Genomic DNA, 27,494 nt, shown 5'->3' with positions numbered 1-27,494 from the left:
CTATCGGAAAACAATTAACTATGTAAAAGCTTGAACGCCTTGCCGTTTTGAAGTACCCCTTAAATAGCGCAGTTAGTTTCAACGTTTCCATGAAACATATCGTATTTGGCAACAACAGGCTGCAGACGACAGACAATCTACTTGAGGGAACTGTTTAACGTTCACTATATGCACAAATAGGCTAACAGAGACTGGACTTACAGTAGTTCAAAGTGGGGTCCTAGACACTATCTTCCTCCACCGAGGATCGTACCCAGAACCCTTTGATTACAAGGCGACGGTGGTACCACTATCAGTTCGAGGAGACCCCTAATCCTTCTGACTAGGTGCTCCAACTTTGAAGAAACATTGGGCGGGCTCAAACAATCGAGTTATAAGTTGACAAGAAAATCTCATACATCCTCCCTTCCATGTGCTCGTATCATGATATGAATGAGCATCCTTGTAATAATCTTCAATTAGGCAAACCATTAACGAACAAAACAACATTTATTTAACTTATAACTTCATGTTATAAAAACTACATGAAAGATATTTAACAAAGACAAAAGACAATCTCTCTCCAACTCGACTTGTTCACAGTATCTCTTCTAAAATCTTTTATCTTTTTCTTAACATCTATCAATTCTCCCCCTCTAACAAAAAAAAATCATTCATAGGTCTTGTTACCAAAGGTAAGCTGTAGTCTACCCGGGTCCTTCTTGGATCTAGAAGATCTTCGAAATTCTCTGTTTTTTTATGTTCCTCGCTTCTGCAGGTACAGCTGCCTCTGGTTCCCCATGTCCTGGTGCTGCCTCTGTATACATTGGAAACGTCCAAAAATCATCCAACTCCTCTTCTTTCTTCTCAACCTCCCGTCTCTGAAGTTTATAGTTGTTCTTAAGCTTTCCCACCTGATGTCTCTGCACTCTTTTTGTCAATCCATTTCCGAGTTTCACTTCTAAAAGCCTTGCTCCTACTATCTTAATCACCTGAGCTTTTATAAATTTAGGCACTAAGGATGGAAAATTTTAAACCCAAACTATCTCTCCTGATCCTGGCATCCAAGATTCTGCCTCATATTTATTATTTTCTACCTTTTCATCTATTTGGCAATTTGGTAAGTTGAATATACTTCTCGGCTGATAACTCATATTTTCTTTCTGCTGGAGACATTCCTAATCGTTGCCACTTCGAAAATCTTACATAGTATAAAATACTATCTATAATTTTCTTCCAGTCAATTCTACGTCCCTCATTTCTACTTTGAAAATATTTCTTTCTTAATAAGCCTTTAACTGTCTGCACCCACCTTTCCGCCAAACCATTACTTTCCGGATTCCAAGGCGGTGAATTTATCAATCTTATTCCATGCTTTTCACAGAATTTCTCAAATTGATTACTCCTAAAAGGCGGTCCATTATCTGACACAATAACAGAAGGATAACCAAATATCTGGAAATTTCTATTTAAACATTCTATAGTTTCTTCTCCATTTGTCGATCGCACCTGCCATATTTCTGTCCATCTAGAGCAACTATCAATGAATAGTAAAAATTTCCTTCCTCCGTATTAAAAAAAATCAACATGTATTCTCTCAAAAGGAATATCTGTTTGTTTCCATCCGACATATTTGTTTTTGTATGTACTTCTTTGAAAACTATTGCATTCTACACATTGATTTCCCAACCTGTCAAGATCCTCGTCTATTAAAGGCCACCAGTAGAATTCTCTAGCCATCTTCATTTTAGGTGTACCTACATGTTCTGCATGTAACAGCTTCAACACTGTTTCCCTTCATTCTTTAGGAATTATTATACGTCTTCCCCACATAAGGCATCCTTTGTTCATGGTTATTTCATTCTTCCTTCTATAATAATGTAAGATCACAGTATTTTGAAACTCTTTTGGAAGTGAATTAGGCCACCCAACATCAACCCATTGTACAACCTTTTGTAAAATGTCATCTTCTTTCGTCTTCTTTACTATGTTATCTAACAATAGATGTTCAATTTCAAAGGTGTCAATATAATTTAAAGATTCCTCAGCATCCCCTGTGTCTTCCTCTATTGGCAATCTAGATAAAAAATCTGCTACATCTACACGTTTTGTGTAAACAATTGTGTATGAGTATTGTGATAATAACAAGGCCCATCTCTGCAAACGTGAACATGCTAACGATGGTATTGCTGCTGACTCGCCAAAAATATATTTTACAGGTAAAGAATCGCTATAAACTATGAAATGTTTTCCATAAAGATATTTATGAAATTTCTTTATGCCCGTCACTAAAGCTAACGCTTGCCTTTCAAATTGGCTGTAATTTCTCTCTGAAGGCGCTAGTGTCGCCGAAGTGCAGGCAATTGTTTTTAAATCACCCTCAATCTTATTACACAACTGAGCCCCAACTCCTACACCACTTCCATCTACAATCAATACAATATCTTGATCTGGATTGTATGGAGTTAATATCTCAGCTTTTCGCAATGCTTCTTTGGATTCAAGAAATTCCGCTTTATGTCGATCTGTCCACGACCACACTGCTCCTTTCTTTAGCAATTCATAAAGATGTGTTATCTTCATAGCAAACTTTGGCATGCTCCTATGATAAAATGAAATCATTCCTAAATATGACTTCAATTCTTTAACGTTTGTTGGCTCTGGACAATTCAATATTGCTGTCTTATTCTTGATTAAAAGGTTGAAAACCATTACTAGATATCCTGTAACCTAAATAGTCTACCTCTTTTTTGAAGAACTGGCATTTATCGAGATTAACTTTTATATTGTAATATGTCAATCTATCCAAAACTAGTTTTGTGTTATTGAAACATTCTTCTTCTCCACGGCCTGTTATAATTAAATCATCCAGGTATCATTTGGCAAATGTATAATCTAACAGTACTTAATCCATTGTTCTTTGGAAAATCTGTGCACTGCAGCTTAAACCCATTGGTAACCTGTTATACGTGAACAATCCCCATTTAGTATTGAGAACCAATAACTTTTTAGCACTCTCATCGAGTAATAGTTGAAGATATGCTTTGGTCAGGTCCAACACTACATTCACTAAAGAATTAAGTAAATCATCCACTCGTGAAATTGGATAAGTTACTTTTTCTACCACTTTATTGACAGTTACCTTAAAATCAGAACACAGCCGTAGATCACCATTATTTTTCTTTACTACCACTAAAGGTGTACCCCAATCAGAATACTGAATAGGTGACAAAACTCCCAATTGAACTAAATTATCCAATTCAGCCTTTACTTTCGGTTGTAAACTGTATGGAACTTCGTATGCTTTTTTGAATATCGGAACTGCTCCATCCTTGATTGGTATTGTAGTTTTAAATTGCTTAATAGGCTCACAAATCTTACAAGAAAAAACTTCTTTGTACCTATTTATTAAGTATTCAACATTTTGATTAGTAAAAGTTGGTTGCTTAGATACTGTTAACAAACAACTGTCCCTAGAAATCGTTAACTGAAACCAAGATTTCCAATCTGGCCATAATTCATCCATCCAGGTCCTTCCTAAAATAGGTGTTTTCAATTTATTTCCGGATATGTACAAGGGCATTTTTAATCCTCCATTTTCTAACTGCACATCCAGCATAACTCTCCCTACTATTGGTAGTGGTCTCCCATCTGCATTCCGTAAAGTGAGAACACTCTTTATAACTGGAATGTTCCTAAAATTCGTTGTATGGAATTCCTCATCCCAAACAGATACAGCTGCACCCGTATCCACTTCGAATTGGACCTGTTTGCCATTGCACATCAACCTAACTAAACAATTATCAGCTTCACTTCCAGAGCTACTCATTTCAACATCCGATTTTTGTACATATAATTGATTCTTATGTACATTATTCTCATGTGAAGGTTCACTTATATTCTCATTAAGACTCATTAAGTCTAACCTACTTTTCTTATTACCGTACACAGGTTGTTTAACTTCCACATGTACGCCGTTTAACAACAAAGGCTTCATAGATGTATCAACATCATGTCTCACCTTAGTTGAAGCTTCGTTCCTAATAACATTGCTATTTTTATTCTTACAGCACTGATGAAAATGGCCTTTTAATCCACATTTAAAACAATGTACATCCTAAGCCAGACATTTGTACTTTTCGTGTACATTATTACACCTTGAACATTTAAAAGCACCTTTCTTACTTTGCTGACTAACTGTTCTATCTTTTTGCACATGATGTACATTACTGAATACAGTCTTATCTTTTTGATAAAACAACCTCACATCTTGCTCTACCATTTCCATGGTTGATGATAATGATACAGCTTTTACAAAATCAAGCTCTGCTTCAGCTAATAATTTATTTCTTGTTACTTCACTACGTATGCCAAAAACTAATTGGTCTCTCATCATTTCATTAAGAAACGTACCAAATGAACAATTAGCTGCTTGATGCTTCAAACATATTACAAATTCAGATAACGTTTGCCATTCCTCTTGTCTCAACAAATGAAACTTATACCTTTCAGCTATGACATTTCTTTTAGGCTTAAAATGAGTTAGTAACAAAGTACATAATTCTTGATATGTCTTGTTTGGAACTTTTGCTGGTGCTACTAAATCACTTAGTATATCGTACACTCTTCCGAAAGCTACGGAAATTAATGTACAAACTCTTTTATCTGGTGCAATATTATTTGCCAAACATAATTGATCAAACCTTTCAATGTATGTTTGAATATTGCCACGTTCCACATCGAACTGTTCAAAAAACTGTACATGATTACTAACCTCCATTATTCATAGCTTCTTATTCATAATAAGACTAATCTTCTTATACACATTATTCTTGTTACCTTCGTTCCATTTTTATCCTCGTCGCCAATTGTAATGATCTTCAATTAGGCAAACCATTAACGAACAAAACAACATTTATTTAACTTATAACTTCATGTTATAAAAACTACATGAAATACATTCAACAAAGACAAAATACAATCTCTCTCCAACTCGACTTGTTCACAGTATCTCTTCTAAAATCTTTTATCTTTTTCTTAACATCTATCAATCCTTACTTATTTTTTTAAAAAATCTGTTATTTACTGATATCAATAAGCAATCCACCACAAATCTCCTTAAAAATGTAATAATAATAATAACAACAACACGAGATATTATTGGGTGGGCGCGGTCCCTACAAGCCCATATAAGTTCGCTCCACTGATTCTGAGCTTTAGTAAAGATAATGATGACGTCACCGTAACCACATATTTGCGGACAGTCTCCAGTAGTGCTGCAAGCCAACTTTCACACATCTCTAGAAACCGTGGTATTGCAACTTATTTCCTCCTGACGCGATGAACCGACATTATATTCACGACGTTCGCATTATTTGATTTACAGCTTCACGTTTCAAAGAACTCATTTAAAATAACTGTCTTATTTCGGATCCCATTCTTGAAATGAACCAAGTAGTTTGCATACTTAATGAATGTAAAGACATTGTTCTTAAAACTAATGAGCAAGCATCAACTTGTAAAGAAAATGAAAAGCTATTGGCTTGAAGTGCGCAGGCACTATATGCTTTCACCCGCGATCAAAAGGTTACGAACTTGGATGTGCAGTAGGGAAAAGCAAACGTTCCACGTCATAACTCCCGCCAGATAATTAGAAACGCTAATTGGATACAATACAAAGGCAGTCTAAAATTAAGCCACATTCGCTTTTCAAATAATGTTACAAATTTACTGCCGTTGTACTAGCGAAGCCTCTGCACCATAATTTCATTTTATGCCAGCATTTGCAGCTAGAAAGCCAAATGGTGTTGAAAACGAGAGTGAGAAAGAGAGGGGGGAGTACAGTGTTAGCATTAATTCTGTACAAACATAGCATTTTTCAAACTTCGTAAACCTAGTTTTGTGTAAACAGAAAGATGTTGTGTACATGTTTCCACTATTGCATCTTGTCTTTCGAAACCTCCTCAATTTGCTTAATGAATTACATATTAATGCGAACTTAACCAGATGAAGAAGTTCCAAGTTCAAGTATTTGGATTAACCACCTGAAGATAATTTTTCAGTTACATCTTGCCTTGGTTATAAATAAGTAGGAGAAAAGAAGCGAGGAAGTGACAGAATGGAAGAAGAAAATATTGGTAACGATGACAGAAAAGAGGAAAAATATAAAGCTTCAAGAAACATAATTGAAGAACACAACAGGTAAGGGAAATAGAGGAAAGGAAGGGATAGGAAAGGAGAGGAAAGGAGGAATGGAAAGGAAATAGAAGTAAAGAAATACATACAACAAAGAGAAATAAATACAAGGAAGCGGAAGTAGAATAATAAAGTGGAATGGTAAAGAAAGGAAGAGATAGGAGATATAAGGAAATGAAACGATAACTAAGGGCAAAGAAATAATACAAAGAAAATCACAGAAAAGAAAGGGAAAGTAGTAAAACAATATGGAAGAAAATTAATGGAGTGGAATGGAAAAGGAAGGAAAGGAGTTGATATGAAGGAAAGAAAATGACGTATATAAAGAAACACAGCAAAAGAAAAATAAATGAAAGGAAACTAAAGATAAATTATGGCTTGAAATGTTAAAGAAAGGAAAGGATAGGAACGAAATGGAAAGGAAAATGAAAGGGAGGGACAAGAAATTATATATTGACAAAAAATAAGAGTAAGATGATATGATTGATAGTTTTAAATCCACTTTATGCACAGTAAGGTTAATCGGGACTGGATCTACAGTTTAAGGTAGAATCCGAACCACTGTGTGTCTCCACCGGGTATCGAACACGGGACACCTTGATTATAAAGCGACGACGCTACCACTGCACCATCGGTGAAGCCCCAGTAACATGATATGAAAGGAAATTAATGTAGTGGACTTGAAAAGAGAGGAAAGGAAATTAGAGACAAAGGAAAGAAAGAATATAAATTCGTATGCGGAAACACGTAGGAAAAAGAGGAAGCAGTAGAAGGAAATTGAAGGAAATTAATTAACTAGAATGGAAAAGAAGTAAAAATGAGGAAAGCAGAAACAAACGAGCCCTGCTTTTTAAGTTAGTATTTCTGATCTTTAAATTTCAGTTACTCCAGCATATCAATTGTGCAGTATCTGCTATATACATTAATTTGCATTTTTTACTGTCTTTTTTTGAACTGTTTAAGATAATCGCAACGACTCACAATGCATTCTGCTGAAATCCAATATCGCCCTTTTTTTGTATATGTTATGCTATCCGCTTCACCAGGTGCTGTATGCAAACGCATGCACTGTGTGTATGTCAGAGGGAATAAGCTCCACGCTTGGTCGTTCATGTATATGGTGTGATAATTACTACTAACAGATCATATTTACTCACTAGTGTCTATATTCAATATTAAATTGAAACATAGCGGAATGGACCAGACACGTCTGAAAATTACTCCTGCTACATCGCTCGAGGAGGAACAAACAAACGTGAATTTGTCAAACCCTCACTCGAAATGTTCGAATCGTCTTTTACACATTCAGCGGCAAAACATGGAATGAACTCCATAACTTACCTCCCCAGTCCTAACAAATTTCAGAATGAGATAGGGAATCTTCTGTTAGATTAGCAGTATCTCTGTTCAAGCTCCCACGAATAGCACTACACAATACAGTTTAAACTGCATACAAGCCTCGCCAATCCTTAAAAAATCTTCAGCTACTATACTGCAATATTTACATTGTTCTATCTTACCTCACAAAACTAGCATCATTCAGTACATTAATCTCAATATCCTTGAGTCAATCTCCTGCTCAGAAATGTTCGGTTCGTGTGTGTGTGTGGGGGGGGGGTGTGGGGGGTGTGAGTGAGTGAATGTGGTTTCTTTCTTTCTATTTTATTTGTTTTCTTGATTTTTCAAAATTTGTCTTTCTTCTTTTTAACCATTTTTTCATTTTTTATTTTTTATTATTATGATTTTGTTTATGTACAACACGTAAATGTATAAACGGGGTTATGTGGGAGAACAGCTACAGGCTGAACCTCCCGCTTCAATAAAGAAAATTTGATTTTGAATTTGAATTTCAGTATGAGTTGGTTTCAAGTACACACACACGGAAAATAAACTTTGTAAAGTTCTCTTGACGTGACAACCAGATCACTGTATGTAGATTCCTTCCAGGTTGCACTATGAAAAAAAACTAGCACCTCTGGAGATGACGCCATATTGAATACCTTATCATAGGCTGGAACAACGGATACAGCAACAAATTTGCATATGATACAAGTCCTTTAATTGACTTAGCATTATACAGTAATTAAATACGTTTGCAGACTGAAGAAATACACAAGAGCCCACATCCGATAGGGATTTATTGAGAGACACGGAGGAATTGCCATTGATCTAATAATAATTACGTTATCAATGACAATATAATTTTTTAAACTTTCTCTACAAGTATATGACAAATGAACCATTCAAAAAAAAATGAACCCCGGAGAGTTTTCTTGAAACCAATAGGTTGTTATGAAACTAAAGAAAATTACTTTTACCACCATACGAGTATAGCCACTAATGACAAGGTTTCTTAAGTTGTCAAAACGTGTGACATATTGTGTAAATATGATGTATGTTAAAAAATGTATTTTTGTATGATGCAGTAATTTCATTCATTCTTGTCTTATTTTTAGATTCCTGATAGTACAACATTGGTAATTGACTAAATTATTTTTCCAATATTTTTTAATTTACGATTTTTTTGGAATAACGTAACTTCTGATATGCTAAATAACATTATCATAGTTGTTATAATTGATAACATTTGCTTTTTTGAGTCCACTTTATGCACAGAGAGGCAAATCAGAACTGGACCTAGAGTTCCAAGTTCGATCTCAGCTATCATGTGGTTCCACGTGGTATCGAACCCGAGATCCTTTGATTACAAAGTAACGACGATGCTACTACAAGAAAATAGACACACTGCCTTAACAAATTTTGGAAGACAATTTGGATAAAGAATACAATGTCTTAACGAATTGTGTGAAATAAATTTACGTAAAGGGGGCACAAGAGAATATTGTCAAATTAACCTGAATATCAGTTTGTTACCATAGTTAAGAACACCTAAACCTTTCGGCCACTAGAATTCCGTCCATCCCCTTGAATTCTTTTCGTGGAAGGGTTGGCATTTTGTCTACTCCAGAACCTGTATCTTTTAACGAAACGGAAATAGCTCGTCCACTTCCTAGCTTTGAACTCTCATCGAAACCACTTCCAGATCTTCTTTGTCCTTGCATCGACATTGTATTGATCCATGACCCTCTCCGCTATGTTCCCTTTCGTCAGGACTTCCATAAAGTCGAAAATGCTTGCTTCCGTTTCCTTGTGATTTTTCCGTGGATAGACCCATGAAATCTTTGCATTATCTTAGGCCGTCTTTATTTCGGAATGTTAAAAACATTCTCTTCCACATTGTTCGTAAATGTTAGTCTGTTTCCTCTTTTTAAGATTCACGAATATTTTTTTAGCCTTAAATTATTTCTTTAACTAGGGATCCTAATAATTAAAAGTTTCAAGTTTAAAGAACTAAACTCTTCATCGATGTGCTTTCATCAATTTCAGCTAATCATCGCTCATCCTCATCGTCACAATTTGCCGAACATGGCAGAAAAGAGATGCTCAACAAAAATACTAGACCAAGACTTGTCCTTATAGACGAAAATAGGACGAATGTTTATAAATCTAGACGAGACAGAAAGATACAACTCAAGACTAGAGCGAGACACTGTCATTTCTTTTCTGTGGCTGTGCGCCAGTCGACGCGGTTTAAAACTATACTAACAGATGGCGCGCAGATCGATTTCCTGTAATTTCCGTGCTTCAGAATAGCCTACACACTGTTTTGGAAAACGAAAGTGGGTTATTTAACTAGCAGTTACTGGCTGTTATCTCCAACTGGCATTTAGTTAATAGAAAGATTAACAGGACCTTGAAAAACCGTCCATCAGATAGTTTGGCAAAGCTTACTCATGTATAAACTAAACATTTTATTGTAACCCTCAGTTGTTGGAACGTAACAACTTTCCTTAGCACAACGCATAGTTTGCAGAAGAGTAACATGTTTGTTACGACACCCGAATGGCATCAAAAGGGGATATGTTTGTTACGACACCACGAATCAACTTGTGAGAATGTTGGATTCAAGCTTTTCAAGCGTTTCAAGCTCGGCTCTGCCAACAGGCATAGTGGCGATTTGCATTCATGCTCAACTTCACTTTACAATTACTTGAGAACTACTTGACGTATTACAATGTAACAAACGACATTCTTGATGATTTTTTCCGTACTTTCAAATGAGCTGAAAATAAAATGGGGGTTCCATTTAAAGAAACGTAAGTTTGTGTTGAAAATCGTACTTTCTTACGTAGTTGAACGTATTGTGTTCACTAATTTCATGAGCCCTTCTCATACCTATATACCTGCAAAAGCAGGATTTCAATATTTATTGTTGTTCACAAAATATTTCCGGTGGTAATTTTAGGTGACTCACTCTGTATATATACGGTATATATATGGAAGGTTGTGTTAGTGGGTGTACACACAAAACCATTTCTTTCGAGTTCATATCCAAGCAAGTAATGAATTATGAGCACTTCATTCTCCATAATCAATATGAATTAGTTTCATCATGTTTATGAAAGTACATAAGATAATTTCTAATTAGTGTTTCCGAGTGGTCTTGCTTGCTTAGTCGGCTATCCACTCAAGCCCTCTTCATCTCTGAGGACCATCTAACTTAGCCTCCATCATGTTGTTCCCGCTGTTGCCGAAAGGTTGCTGGGGTGAATGTCAAAGCCATGCTCGCGCGGGAGCAGCCTTGGAGACCGAAATTAGCGGATTGCAAAGCATCAGGTTTGACGCAAATATCAAATAAACTAAGAAGCCACAGTCCTGATGAAAATTGCATTTTTTCCTAGAAGCAAAAGGCACGCGCTACCATGGTTCATTGTTAATTAGCTATATGAATAGAGGACAAGTTTATCTGAGTGTATAGACCTGTTTGGTACGACGCTGGGTGAATTCGTGCTTCAAATCTAACTGGTTTCAAATTTGATTGTGGGCTCAAAAGACAATTGAAAGCAGTTACTCTTGCAGAATTGTGATTAACAGAGGTACATTTCATCGCTCCAGCGAAGAGATTAAACTGAATTGCATCTTTACCCTATCTTACCCAAAGGGGGAGGGGGGTGAGGTCCACCACCTCTATTTTTTCAATTTTTTCAACTGTGAAAAATTTTATAAAAAATTGAAAATAAATTAAATTATTCCGTAGGGCATATTTCTGTATTACTTTTGTTGATTGATTGATTTCTTGATAGAATTGATGTTTTGAGTCCACTTTATTCACATTAAGGCTAATCGGGACTGGACCTTCAGTTTAAAGTGGGATTTGAACCACCATGTGCCTCCACTTGGTATCGAACAGTAGACTCCTTAATTACAAGGTGACGACGATACCACTGTGCAACAGGGAGGCCCCTTACTTTTGTTCATAAAACATAAATATAATGTAAATAGGAGACCAAATGTACTAGGTGGACCTATCAGACGCCATCTTTGATCATGTGCTATTCCAGACGCTCATGCTCTTGACAGTGTACAATTAATTGGTAATTATAGTAATTGTTGTAATTATTATAACTAATAAAGAACTACTTCTCGACAAGAAAAGTATTAAGAAAAATATTTATTACGTTTTTTGTGAGTTTAACCGAATGGTAAATTATGTGTGACACTTATGCTTTTATTGGTTATTATTTTTTAATAAAGATGTTAATTTTTGTAATTATTATAATTAATAAATTAACACACACATATTATCAACAAAGGAATAGTCATAATGTTCAATAACAAAAAGGTTGCAAAAACATTGTTGCAACTAATGTTTTTGGTAACGGAGATATAGAAATATTACAAACTTGCTCTTAGGATGTAGAATATGGAAACGATATTAGTTGTTGGACAGATCTGCACAGTCAAACATTAGTTGTAAAACAGAGTGCAGAAGAAATGTTTGGTTCTTGTTGATTACAACGTTCTTTGTGTGACCGATAAATTATTACATTTTTTAAAATTAAAATATGTATGTTTCATATGTAACTAAGGCAATCCTTTATTTCTAAATTGTGAAACATTGAATTATAAAATGAGATTGATGTGTTTACAGCTAAGGACTTAAATTGAAAATTATAGTAAGGTGGGGCAAGACTGCGCAGTTTGAGTTCATAATTTTATATTCAAGCTATAAAACTACAGACACACATGAAAAAAGCAATACACATTGCACTATCCTTTGCTAACTCACAGTAAATTTTCGAAAGCTGAATTAACAATATTTCTGCATGAAACAATTACAAAACCGTGACCATGCAAATGCGTAGTCTTATCCGCACCGCGGGGTAAGACTGCGATCAAGTTCGGGTAAGAATGCGCACTTTCTACTCAGAGTCACATTTGTATAAAAAGAAACACAAATCACCTAAAAAAGCTCTTCTATCATATGGGATACTATTCTCGTCCTTCACTTGGGTTAGGAATCACTAACACAAATCACAAATAAAGGTTCCTCTTTCATACGAGGTGCAATTTTCATGCCACCACTCGTCACATGTGGAACACTGGATCCAATCCTCTACTGGAGGATCGCTGTACTTCTCATTACAACCTGGGCAAGTGTACTCTTTCTTCTGGCGTTTTCTGCTTGCTACATATGTCACGGACGACGTGACTTCCCTAGTCGGACGTAAGTTTGTATATCCAAATATACTGTAGACAAATGAGGCACAGGCGAAGAAAAACGCACAACCACTGATCGGTCGCACGGCAGCTGCTTAACTGGACGCGACGAACGTCTCGACGCTACTGTCAACTCAACCTCTTTCACAGCGAGCGCGGCTCTGCTCGTCTTACCTACCTGCGAGACTTACTATGGCCGTTACGCGCGCTTATTCTCGCATGAGGGTTGACCTTAGCTTTATGTAAGACGCAATTCATCTGCGTAATATATATATATATGTTCATATAACTATAACTGTGTGTTATTTCACTCTCCACTATAGATAGCCTTTCAGTAACACACACACAGAGAGCTGCAAATTATGGTAATCCTAGCCTGCCTCAATCTTCCAAATACCTTATGTTCTGATTTCACCTCGGCTAAAACTCAGACGGCTAAATGGGATACTCTGACCCCTCTCAGGTACGGGCTTGGTGAATAAAGCATTGAGAACTTAAGGGTGTTGTTGGTGAATCATGAAATAAATGAACGACTATTCTCAAATTTTAAGATTGGCAACTGCATCTTCTGGGAGGTTACTTTGACCTTTCTTTTCATTCATTTTTATCCAGGAGATGGTTTATTTCCAATACATACGAAAGCTTACATTACACTCAAGTTACAATTTACAGTCCATGAATACCCTTAAATTTAAAAGAAATACAGAATCCCCTGTTCGTTAATATTCGATTCGATGAATCCAGAATTCTAATTTGCTGCATGTCTCCACGGGGGAAAACCAAATATGTATATGTGTAGGGAATAGTCACTTGTGTATGTGCGTCGCTAGGAGGAAGCCGTACCAGGGAAGAGAACCCTGTCGTTTTTGCAACCGTAGACGAAGCTTACGGCCTACCATTCAGTAGCAGACAAAAACTTTCGTACATGCCCCTTCCTACAGTATTGCGACCAAAATGTGTCACGAGTGTCGATGTTAATACGGGCAGGATTTTAAGCAGAGTAGAATCTACGGGCTCCACTGAGTACTTGGGATCGAGAAACGTTAATAGGCAGAGCTTGCATCAAGATACACGCCAATGATGACATTTCCATTGAAAAACGAGACATATTGCATTGCATGTCTAGTTTTGCTTCCTTGCCCAAATAAGTCTACGTTGAATAAGTTTTGAAGAAGGCCAAAAATAAAGTTCGGAGATCTGAAATTCTATCATTTATCCGTAAGAATGAGAATATATGGGTCAACAGTGACAAATACATGTCCAATAGGCAGGCGTCATTAACCTCAAAGGATTTCGGCCGATCCTAACCTGTCGTCCCATAACATTATAAATTTCGAAGTATAGATTGTGCTTGGCGAAATACAGGTATCTTTATTCCCAAGTGTCATTAGATGTTTATATCGTAGAGCCGACGCTGATGGAATGCGTGCAAACTAAGCTCCGCATTTACTTATATACCTTTCCAATCGATGCTCACTTGTTAAGCATTACGTAATTTGCACAGCGCGACTTGCGACATTTCCAAAAACTAAATACTCATCAATGTCTATATTCACAATCTCAATATCAAAGTTGAACTAATTTCCACGTTGCAGCAAAACCAAATAAAATTGTATAAGGGGAACGATTCATCTCTGTTAATAAGGACTAAACTCTAATCATTCCCCGTTGCAACTTGAACCTTATTGAATACATTAAACTTAAAAGAACAGATTCGATCTTCCCATTGTTGCTAAACGAAATCTATGTCAATCTAAATCATAAACATTTTCTACCGTGAAAGAACACAGATTTACATATCCAATATTAAAGATTCGGTCAGAAAATTAACATATAGATTATTACATTAGGCTCCGTTTACACTTTTGTTACAATAAAGGAAATATTAGTGGATTATATAAGTCTAGTAATAATCTTTCTATTTATCAAAAATTATGAAATATAAATGATTACAAATACGGAATATTAACAATCAAGTAATATGAACCAACTAATATAAAATAACCAAGAATAATTAACGGCACATGGATATGAGCCGTGAGGTTCATATCATATGGCCCCCACTTTGAAAATCGTTTCTTGGACGAAATATATATATTTATAAATGAAGGAGAAGAACGATTTACGGAGAATATGCACTATACGAATTACCCTTTCTTCACAAAAAGTACTAAATAATACGTAATAATAATACAAAGGAATATTTACAGGTACAGTCATCTACTAAAACCATTAAATATCTATGGGTATTACAAACATACTATATATACACCAAATACCTGGAGTGTTAGTCATAATATCTCCTTTAAATTTCAAGGAACTTTCATGCAAACAATGCCCTTATTGACACAAACATGTTTCATCAGCCTCTTCTTTAATTTGCTACGGCTGCCCACATACTTAAGTTCTGCAACCATACGGCTAACAAGTTCTTCAAACTTCAGTTGTTTTCCAGCGATTTGCTCGGAAATCTTCTCCTTAAGATTCTGATTAGAACCTTTATCGATTTCACACACTAAAGGAAAATTTCCTTTCGAGTCTACCTCACTGATTTCTTCCATTTCATTCCAAACTGACTCTTCACCTAAAGCACTAAGTTCGTCATAAAGTCTTGGCGATATGGTCAGATCCACCAACATTTCATCGTCCAGACTAATCTCACTTAAACCATCATCTTCACTTATTCTTCGGGAACATTCCGGTTTTTCTTCTACAGGCACTTGCATTTCCATAGTCTCTATAATTAAGTCCATTCGGGATTCTTTGCGACAACCGCAAAGGTTACACATCTCGATTTCTTCTTCAGTTTGAACCGCCACATCCATTACATCTCTCTGCACATGCACGGCGCCTTGCATCATCGTAGAGAGCAACGGATCTCGACCACCATCTTGAATTCCTATAGGATTCTTGAAGTCTTTAGTGCCAGCAATTTCTTCAACTTCTTTTACGTTTGTTTCAGAGAGTTCTGCGGTTAACGATTTCCTCAACATGGAAAACTGCAAAGACATCTCTTCTTTCAGGTATTTCTTCAAGTCGGCAATTTCCTTTGTCACGTGTTCACGCAGCGAATCCTCCAAAGGTTGGATCTGCTCGGACACAACTTCTGAAATTAGTTTCTCTGTTTGTATTTCTCTGTACATATCTTGTTCTGTCTTTTCGAATTCTCTCTGCCACTCGACGTATTTTCTTGAATTTATTTCATGTAGCTTACGCTGATACTCCACCCTTTTCTTCCCTTCTTCTGGATTTACTTCCGGTCGGACGTAATACATTAGCTTTAGTGGATCCTTGTTATATAATTGCGCCTCTGACACAACTGATGAACATCCAAAGGACGTTGAGTGTTTTATCTTAAAGGACTGCATCTCTGGATTCAATTGAAATGGTTATCTTCCTTCCGTCTCAATCTAGCTTTCACCAATCTTTTTCTCAATCGAGCCTTCACCAATCTTTTTCTCAATCGAGCCCCACGTTGGGCGCCAATTGTCACGGACGACGTGACTTCCCTAGTCGGACGTAAGTTTGTATATCCAAATATACTGTAGACAAATGAGGCACAGGCGAAGAAAAACGCACAACCACTGATCGGTCGCACGGCAGCTGCTTAACTGGACGCGACGAACGTCTCGACGCTACTGTCAACTCAACCTCTTTCACAGCGAGCGCGGCTCTGCTCGTCTTACCTACCTGCGAGACTTACTATGGCCGTTACGCGCGCTTATTCTCGCATGAGGGTTGACCTTAGCTTTATGTAAGACGCAATTCATCTGCGTAATATATATATGTATGTTCATATAACTATAACTGTGTGTTATTTCACTCTCCACTATAGATAGCCTTTCAGTAACACACACACAGAGAGCTGCAAATTATGGTAATCCTAGCCTGCCTCAATCTTCCAAATACCTTATGTTCTGATTTCACCTCGGCTAAAACTCAGACGGCTAAATGGGATACTCTGACCCCTCTCAGGTACGGGCTTGGTGAATAAAGCATTGAGAACTTAAGGGTGTTGTTGGTGAATCATGAAATAAATGAACGACTATTCTCAAATTTTAAGATTGGCAACTGCATCTTCTGGGAGGTTACTTTGACCTTTCTTTTCATTCATTTTTATCCAGGAGATGGTTTATTTCCAATACATACGAAAGCTTACATTACACTCAAGTTACAATTTACAGTCCATGAATACCCTTAAATTTAAAAGAAATACAGAATCCCCTGTTCGTTAATATTCGATTCGATGAATCCAGAATTCTAATTTGCTGCATGTCTCCACGGGGGAAAACCAAATATGTATATGTGTAGGGAATAGTCACTTGTGTATGTGCGTCGCTAGGAGGAAGCCGTACCAGGGAAGAGAACCCTGTCGTTTTTGCAACCGTAGACGAAGCTTACGGCCTACCATTCAGTAGCAGACAAAAACTTTCGTACATGCCCCTTCCTACAGTATTGCGACCAAAATGTGTCACGAGTGTCGATGTTAATACGGGCAGGATTTTAAGCAGAGTAGAATCTACGGGCTCCACTGAGTACTTGGGATCGAGAAACGTTAATAGGCAGAGCTTGCATCAAGATACACGCCAATGATGACATTTCCATTGAAAAACGAGACATATTGCATTGCATGTCTAGTTTTGCTTCCTTGCCCAAATAAGTCTACGTTGAATAAGTTTTGAAGAAGGCCAAAAATAAAGTTCGGAGATCTGAAATTCTATCATTTATCCGTAAGAATGAGAATATATGGGTCAACAGTGACAAATACATGTCCAATAGGCAGGCGTCATTAACCTCAAAGGATTTCGGCCGATCCTAACCTGTCGTCCCATAACATTATAAATTTCGAAGTATAGATTGTGCTTGGCGAAATACAGGTATCTTTATTCCCAAGTGTCATTAGATGTTTATATCGTAGAGCCGACGCTGATGGAATGCGTGCAAACTAAGCTCCGCATTTACTTATATACCTTTCCAATCGATGCTCACTTGTTAAGCATTACGTAATTTGCACAGCGCGACTTGCGACATTTCCAAAAACTAAATACTCATCAATGTCTATATTCACAATCTCAATATCAAAGTTGAACTAATTTCCACGTTGCAGCAAAACCAAATAAAATTGTATAAGGGGAACGATTCATCTCTGTTAATAAGGACTAAACTCTAATCATTCCCCGTTGCAACTTGAACCTTATTGAATACATTAAACTTAAAAGAACAGATTCGATCTTCCCATTGTTGCTAAACGAAATCTATGTCAATCTAAATCATAAACATTTTCTACCGTGAAAGAACACAGATTTACATATCCAATATTAAAGATTCGGTCAGAAAATTAACATATAGATTATTACATTAGGCTCCGTTTACACTTTTGTTACAATAAAGGAAATATTAGTGGATTATATAAGTCTAGTAATAATCTTTCTATTTATCAAAAATTATGAAATATAAATGATTACAAATACGGAATATTAACAATCAAGTAATATGAACCAACTAATATAAAATAACCAAGAATAATTAACGGCACATGGATATGAGCCGTGAGGTTCATATCACATATTCTTCAACAACGATTTTCCGTTTCTGTTTCCCCTGAACTTTCTTCTTACTCTTCTCAGCCAACTAGGCTTCCAAGTTGACTTTGAATGGAGATCCAGTTAACACCTGAGACTGCCTTGCCTTTCGTCGGCGGTGCTGAATATGCTCTGCACGTGGAAGTGGTGAATCTGGTTAACGGAAATGTGCCCGTATGATCCAGTATTGTTAACCCCACTTGTTGAAGGCTGCTCACCTGGAGTTTCAGCTGATGCATGAGCCACATTTGCCTGCTGTGGCACGTCATTGGTGGTGGTCCAGTATTGTTAACCCCACTTGTTGAAGACTGCTCACCTGGAGTTGGAGCTGATACATTTGTCACAGTAGTGGGAAGAAACTCGTCCTCAGTGAAGATGTCTTGATTGAAAGAGCATAATCCAGTCACTTCAAAGCCCTTCATGGCATTCCCAACTGTAGCTGCCTTCCCATATGCCTTTGTAAAAATGGATGTCACTTGGAAAACTGTGATTGGGCGACCCGGATGGTAACTCATCCACTTATCACACTCAGATGAATAAAACGACTTCAGTGGACCAAAAAATGAATTATCTAATGGCTGGGCCTTGCAAGCCACATACTTGCACCTGCAAGCCACACACTTGTGGGGTAAAACTGCGCACGTGCGCAGTCGTGCCCCGTGCTGCATTCCTGAACAAATCACGTGATGCTGCCCAGCCATTGCACAAGCAATGGAAACTAATACACAGGTGGACTCGGCATTAACACAACTTCTTCTATCCATCAACATCGTTATATTGTATACATTCACAGTGACGTAGTACTCAAAACACGTAGTACCAAAATAAATAGCAAACACCCTCAAAATCTTTTCACTTACCTCTCTCAGCACAACGAATTTCAAACGTATCTTCACCACTGTCCACAGCTAGCTACCATCTTGGACGAAGTAACGGTGGGGCAGTGGTGCCAACTGTGTGTGTGATTTTCACCTCGAAAAACCGGTGCGCAGTCTTACCCGCCGCGCAGTCTTACCCCACCTTACTCTAATATGCAATTATTTTATATTTTTGGTTTGCGCAAATAGCATTAACAAGTAAAACTATTTTATTTACAATGAAAGTCCATTCCATTCTAAATAATTTCAAAGTTGTTTCGCGAATGCTCTCTGAATTCAAAATAACTAATTTTATCTTTAAAAAACTGTTGATTTTTTAATATTTTATCAATATGTCTTTGCCACAAACAAGCCCACTCTGTTCTCTAAAATGTTTGCTATTCATAAACAAAGACTATTCAAATGTAATATTATTTTGTCCCTTATGAAAAATTTATTTATTGTTTCTAAATGAATAAGAGGAATACACAATTACTTACTAAAGTTTAAGTGATGACTCAAAATCATTCAAAGAAATGTAATAATTTTAATTTGTTACTAGTAGTTTCATTCCTTTTACATTGTTTCACCACGACGATTCAACTGATGAAATAAATGAATCAGGATTTGATCGTGTAGTAACCCTTAACTTTGTAGGGCTTTGCTAATCACTTCAGTTATTTTTTTGCTCTTATTTTACTAATTGTACCCAGTATTCCAATATGTTTGTCTACAAAAATTCTACCTATATATTGGACAATTCTAGGATAGCAAAGTGACTCACCAAGGTGTGTTGCAGCTGTGAGTCAGCGTCATGTATCTCGCTCCCAGGTGATAGAACATCCTCAACACAGCCAGACTGCTCCCGATGGAATGGCCTCCTTCCACCCCTATAAGGCTTCCCAGTTTTCTGGAGTGATGGGCCTCATAAATTCCTGCAATTAAGGAAGCAAATGCTCTTATATGTACGCTCACACCCACACGTATAAATGCATGCATAAAAAATTGTGATATCTCATAAATAGCGAGAACAATATTTACAATTAATTAATTCATATATTTTGAACAACATCTTTTTTATACTGTGTATTAATTGTATCCTGTTGTATTTTCTTAAGCTTAGCTCGAGATGGAATAGTAGTTTATACACTGGAATTTTTACAATTTCACACACTTTTTTTTTTCTTAAATATAAATTAGTCCAATTAATTCAGTTGAAACCATGTGGTGGGTTAAATTTCTTTGATGGTATCTTCAAACCAACCTTGTCTCTGTTCAAACAGTTTCTACAATAATTTATTTAGAACATTTATTTTTGGTAAACATTTCCTACACATTATGACCTCATACATATTGCTTTCATAATTCGTACAGTATTTTTAAAGTAGGTTGTCATTTGTGAGTTCCAACATTTTCCTAAAAGAATTTTAGCACATTTGAAAATATTTCCGTGTTCTAAAATTTTACTGCGGTATGATATTAATCGATCATTCATTTATGTTTAATCGTAACTGCTATTTTGTTTAATGAATACTGTTCCACATGTCGCGTTATGCTTCCATCAACCTGTTCGAACCATGATAACAAGTGATATGTTCTAACTAAGAAGTTCGATACATGTAGGCCAATTTCCAAAAAGTCCTCAAAAGTATATTAATCACCAGGATGTACAGATTGAGGTGTGGTTCCCTATTCAAGGATTAGATATTATTGAAACAGGTTCCATGTAATATCAAGATAATTTTATCAGTTATTACTGAAACTGTAGAAAATATAATTCCTCTCCCACGTTTTGACAATTTCCATTATAAATGACGTGCGAGTCCCTGCAGTATTTCTGAAATCAATAGTACGTATTACCATAAATGACTTAGTATATTAATAATACTTTTAGAAATCCAAATTGAATTGTTAGAGTATAAAGCTTAGTTGGCCTAAACTGTTGTATAACTACAAGGGATAGTCAATTGAAAACCTTCTTTTGTATTTGTTTCTTATGTAGTAGATTTATGTATACGCGTATATGGTTGCACAAGTTTGCTGAATTTTAGCACAGACCTATTGCTGACCTACATATATTTTCAACTTTGAGTTAGTGCCTGTGTACCTTAAGAAGGATACGTCTTTGGGGTCGACGTGCAGTCAATTATGAGCCACTGCGAAGGCCTTTCCACCCATCTGCCTGCGAACTGAGGTCATTGTCAAATTTTATCTTCATTAGTAAACTTGCTGATGTGCTAAGCATGCACAGAGATAATGAAATTTCATTTGGATAGAAATTTCTGTAGGTGTTAGACTGACAGAGGGCACGAAACCACTCCTCTTCACTGGTGCAAGTGTGTAGAGGAGGCACCGTCTTTAAAATAAAGAAATGGCGTTTTGAAGCTCACTTAATCAGTGTTGCAGCCTTGAGGTCGTTTTGTAAATAACAGTTGATAGCTCGTGTACATTTGAGATGTACACAGTTTGTCCTTCAATTTATATTGGACTTTGAAGGTATTCATTTCACGTTCATAGTATTAACGATTTTTCCTAATGTGGTGCTTAATTTATGTCTAATTTTGTGCAACAATTATTCCCAGTATATTATTATACTCTTGAACTCTGACAACAGGATATGTTGAGGAATTTACCTTCCGATGTCGTAACGAGCTGCATGTGGGCGGGATATTTGTCAATCAACCTCCGTATCACATCTATTTGTTCTAATGTTAGTTGTACAGCGTCCAAGTATTGCGAACTGCATGGCACGTATGCAGACCAAAACTGAAAGTATAAGAAAACAAATGCATTAATTATTTGAAATGTTGATGAAAATAATAATAAGTATTTATAAATGTACATGTACTAAGGATATGTCTCTTGTGTTCTAAGCACGTGGTATTGGTTGTTGGCTCTGTATGATAAGTTGACGTAGTGTCATGGTCATGGTCGTATATATAGTTCACGTAAGGGGGGGATCAACTTTTGGTATGATTAGAGTTGCTATATTTCATACGTGAAACTCCGGGACACTGCTGACCGGAGGTTTGTTGTGGAAAGGGAGAGGGGTGGGGGGTGATGAACCCGACAAAGTTGTTGTTTATGTACATATTCATTATTCTTTACACTTCTTAAAAAAACGACAGAAATCCACTTCGAAGGATATCATTAATCTTGCAATTTATTTTCGGTGTCATAATGAACTAAGCTGCTATCTCACAATGATGAAACTTTATTTGAAAACTGCGGACACAACAGATAGGCCCACAAGCACTGCCTGTTTACAATAAGCAGCTTACTATGCAATACAAGAGATTTGCAACTGGAATTCAGTGCTGCTAGCAGACGGCGGTGCTATCGTAAAGTCAAATATCTTTGCAGAATCTTCTTGTAACCGATAACTCTTGTATTGTTGAAAAGATTATCTCTGGCTATCGACCAGGTGAGTTGTGGAAAAGATCCCAAGCTTTCGAGAACTAACGTCACTGTCATCTTCAGGGTAGACTTCTGGCTCTCGAAAGCTTGGAATCTTTTCCACAACTCACCTGGTCGATAGCCCGAGAGATTATTTTCATCATTCGTTGGCAGGAAAGCTTCAAGACTTACTTCAACTTTTGTAATATCGAGAGAGAGCTGTTCAATGTACAGTTAGATTGTTTAGTAAAATGAGCATTTTAATATTACGCATTTAAATATAAAGTTTAGAAAAGTATAGTCTTCATAATTTATTCTTTCCCACCCGATTCCAGGACATTTGTGCATCCAGAAGAAACAGGACAACTGATATCATTCCGGGATTGTCCCGGAGAATCCGGCACGTATAGCAGGCCTTTGTATGATCAGGCTATCAAAACCCAATCTATCAACCAGACCATCCAACATTTTGACACACTGTTCCAATGAATGAGGGATAGCCATTTCACATTTCTGGAATAAGTTGTTACAATCTTGCAATGTGTTGACTGTGTTCAGAGAAACGTGAGTTCAATTCTACTACAAAATGGTTATAAAATGGACGATTATGGTTTAGTTTGTAATATTCGTTGTGCTCTCATGTGGTGTATTATTCCTCCTATTTGACGGCTGGGTGTTCTAGGTCTGTTTATTCTTCATCATAGTCTCTAAGTAGCTTCTCTGCTTTGAAATAAATGTCATTAAAGTTATCAGAACTCTCTCTTAGATTTTTTAGAAAGTATATTGACATGTCCACAATATTGAACAGTCCACCTTTTGAGGTGACCAAAATAATGTTGTACTGCATAAAGCAATTTGGTTAGAACAAGTGAAGATATTTCAAACTCCCCACAGGTTACGCACTAAAGAAACTGAAAAGCTTACTGAAATGTTTCTCTTGTACTGGTAAACTGTATAGCATTTAAAGATTTTACATTTTCACAAGTCACGCTATTTAGTATTGATACTCTCTGTCCATTTTGTGTCAAACAACTTGAGAATGTTACGGTGTTTCCCTGGTTTTGCACTGCGTTCTTAGAAACCAAATTCCTTTAAGAAGACTCAAGGGAGAAAAATATAACTGATTTGTCAGTCCCAATGCAGTTTCTTATCGCAGAAATTCCGAAACTAACAGGAAATTCAAGACACTTGGTCAAAAAGTCCCATCTAGTGTGTCAAATTACGTAATTTCCTTCCCATCCGTATCCCGTCCTATACGTAATTAATTTAGGAGAATAAAATTAGTCCGAAGAAATTTTTATGAACAAACGGATGAAACAGGAAATCTGGTAATTTTACTGAACCAAAAGGGTGCTTTGGACCCGTTGACACCCCCTTTTAACCCTAGGAGTACCACAGAAAAAATATAGCATCTAGTAACATCTGGGTTTCTTAGACCCAGAATTAAAAATTGTGGTATTTACCTGGGAGATGTTTAACAATAAACAGATTTTGATTTTAGAATCTTTATTTTATGTGATTATGTTTCGATTTATTTATTTATTGCAGTTTATTACATTTTGTTACAATTACAGTTCTACTATATTCTGTTTTATTACATTATCATTAGTTTTTTCATTTATTTCCGTTCTGCTACATACATATTCAAATGTTATATTACACTTTATTCAGTTTTGTAACATTATTCTTTTGTTTTATTACAATTTTAATTTTAATTTTATTTGTTTCTGGTTTTATTACACTGGTACAAGAACTACTGCACAGTAGGCAATTTATTTACAAATCTATGCACTTCCCTCAAACAAAATGTGATTTTTTCATACATACGGGTTTCTTACATTTTGTGCAGATGTGATTGGTTATCCTATCTGGCTTCCACTCGCAAGTAGAGCATCTCCTTCGCTTCTTGTCTAGTGCTGGAGGCTTAATAGGATTCGGATCAGCCGAGGGTGAAGCTTCAGCGATGTCAGCAAGCTGTTTCCCTTGTTCGATAAGGAACAGTCGACGCTCGTGTGATTTTCCACTGCAGTAGTCCCCATTCAGTAACATCCACAACAAAAGTGTTGAGGGCACTGATATTTATTATATTGTAGAAGATCATCATTGGCCATCTTCTTGTCATTCTCTTCACAGAATAGCAACGAGTCATTTGGTCCACTTTATCGACTCCTGGTTTGGTGCTATTGTAAGAAAGGATGACCTCTGGCTTTCTCAATGAGTTGCTCTCATCGATGTTGCCTTTCGAGTGCATGGTGCTGAGAACAACAACTACTTTGCCCTTTCTGGGACATTAGGATGCAAGCATTGCGTCCTTCTGAAACCCCAATGCATGTCCTTTGGTTGTGACAAATAGCAAAATAGTTTTAGGACAACGAGCGCCATTTCCCCAGCGCCATCTACATATTCAAATGGAAAATATCAGTGGGTCTCAAAGACCCAGTTGGTACCAGAAGAAGTCTACTGGCAAACTCAAGCACGAAGATAATCTCAACTATAACACCATTAAGCCTTGTTTCCATGATTATGAAAAAATATAAATATGCTGACCAAGGCAGTAATTTATTTTATTAAAAACATAAACTAAACGTAACGTTTCAACCTTCTAGCAAGGTCTTCATCAGACTCTGTATCAAGTACAAAAGTAACAAGATACCAAAAACAGGGCATTATATACACAAAACATTACTCCCTCCAGACTATTAGAAAGTTGTTTTGGAACTTTCTAGCAGGTGGCTTTCACTAGTGAACTGTACTTTCACCTAAAGGCTAAAAATATATACTTCCATATAGAATGTGGAGTAGGCTTTATATCTCATGCTCTTTTTACTTCATTTTCTTCCTTCTCCTCTCCTCTTTCTCTCTTGTCCTTTCCACTCTTTCTAACACTTTCTTCCATTCTTTGTTTAACTTCAGTCCCCCATTCCAGTTCATTGTGTCTTCTTCACCTTTCTTCTCTATTTCCTTGGCTTCCTTCCATTTCTTCACTAGCATTCTCTTCTCCCTTCCTATCTGCTTAGCCTCATCCCACTCTATGTCATGTCCTGTTTCTCTCGTGTGTTTAAATATCGCATTTCTCTCTCTCTTAAGTCGTACATCATCCCTATGTTGTTTCAACCTATCTTTCAGTCTCTTTTTCGTTTCTCCTATGTACACACTCTGACATTCTTTACATTTTACTTCGTAGATAATCCCTTCCTCTTCCTCTTCTCTGTTTTCCTTTTTCTTGTTTGCATTCTTTGCTATTCCTAAGATGCTTCTCCCTCCCTTCCTGTAAGTTTTAATGCCCGCTTTCCTAAGCACTTTGCATATCTTTTCTGTGGTCTTCCCCATACTCCTTATTCCAAACCTTCTCTCTTTTTCTTTCTCTTCCTCTTTTTCTTTCTCTTCCAATACTCCCCTTCCTCTTTTCTTCCTTCTTCTGTTTATGTCCAGTCTATCCTTCATCTCATAGCCATTCTTTTCCAGCTGTTTCCATAGGCTATTTATCTTGCCTTCTTTTTCACATTCTTTCGTGCATATTTTCGTTAGTCTGTCCTCCATATTCTTTATGAAATTTCTTTTTGTCACCTCACTTACATCACTTCTTTTGTGGCAGAATACCCCTGCTGCACACTTCTTCTGATGCCAAGCGGTTTCAATTTCTTCTCCTCTCTTCCTTTTCATCAATATATTTATTTCTATTAGTCTGGAGGGAGTAATGTTTTGTGTATATAATGCCCTGTTTTTGGTATCTTGTTACTTTTGTACTTGATACAGAGTCTGATGAAGACCTTGCTAGAAGGTTGAAACGTTACGTTTAGTTTATGTTTTTAATAAAATAAATTACTACCTTGGTCAGCATATTTATATTTTTTCATAATCTCAACACTTAATCTTCACCAAACATGCAACAAAGTCACATGACTTCATAGTCTTGCAAAAGTATAGACATATAAATTAAGTTATGGGTCTCAGAGACCCGGTTGGTACTCGGAGGGTTAAATACGTCCATGGTCATGGTGTGTCCCTACCGTTAGCAGCTGGGTGCTATATGAATTAGTTGCTATGTTCATTGTTCCATTTGCAAAAACCCTGGGACAATATATGTATAAGAACTGTTCTCAAAAAGATAGTGATATATAATGATATATGAGGGTTTCAGAAAACAAGTGGCGTAACTCCATTCAAAACAGATTTGAGAAAAAGGTACATTTCGATACTTTGGTTATATGAATATGCATATGGTTATGAACTGTGTTTAACTGTTAGAGTACAAACATAGTGGTGCCTATATGAGCAAGAATTTCAAACTCAAGAGATATTTCTAGCACTGGAATGTCGATACTTCACAGTTCTAAGTTATATTAACCTCCATTTCAACTAGTTACACCACTTGTGTTCTGAACCCATCATATAATAGTTGAGGAAAAGCATTTCCGACACATGCAGTGATTACGATTCTTTATCGATTGATTTATGTGGTTGATTTTACTTCGCTTTTCTGCCACTTTTGGCTAGTCGCGACGATGAGGATGAGTGATGTGTGCATGATTAAATTAATAAAGGGACATTCATAAAGAACAGTCATGCCCCGCCGGGATTCGATCCCAGGACTACTGGCGTTGAAGCGCGCAGTGCTAACCACTACGCCACGAAGGTCGGCGAAAGAGAAAAATACCTAAAAATGCAAAGAAGGTAAAAATCATAACACAAGCATACAGATTAAAACTTCGTGCTTGACCACATTCTCTACTCTGCTATACTCTGTCCCGGGAATCTCTGGAGCGAACGAACGAAAACAAGTCTCTGCGTAAGTAGTGACGCGAGACGGCTCCACCAATGAACACGTGAGAGGGAGCGGGATTGCGCGGAGGTAGGAAAGTGACTGTAGTTACAAAGCCTTTCCACCAGCGTGCACTGCTTCGCTCTGTGCACGCTATTTTCC

At 36.8% G+C, this 27,494-nt stretch overlaps 1 protein-coding gene across 1 annotated transcript in view; it reads right to left on the bottom strand.

The window, feature by feature from the left end:
* The window catches only part of LOC146000523 (dipeptidase 1-like), a 196,932-nt gene that overhangs the window by 119,027 nt on the left and 50,411 nt on the right, over window positions 1-27,494 (bottom strand). The window contains exons 3-4 of the mRNA XM_083138268.1: window positions 21,808-21,940; window positions 19,959-20,109 (exon numbers count right to left, since the gene is read on the bottom strand). Coding sequence (XP_082994394.1) covers window positions 19,959-20,109; window positions 21,808-21,940 — 284 coding nt within the window. The remainder of the gene's footprint in view (window positions 1-19,958; window positions 20,110-21,807; window positions 21,941-27,494) is intronic.

This window comes from Lepisma saccharinum, chromosome 16, assembly GCF_977018435.1.
Source record: "Lepisma saccharinum chromosome 16, izLepSacc3.1, whole genome shotgun sequence".
Lineage (NCBI taxonomy): Eukaryota > Metazoa > Arthropoda > Insecta > Zygentoma > Lepismatidae > Lepisma > Lepisma saccharinum.
The sequence above is the reverse complement of the archived record's forward strand: the minus strand, read 5'-3'. Positions and strand labels throughout refer to the sequence as shown.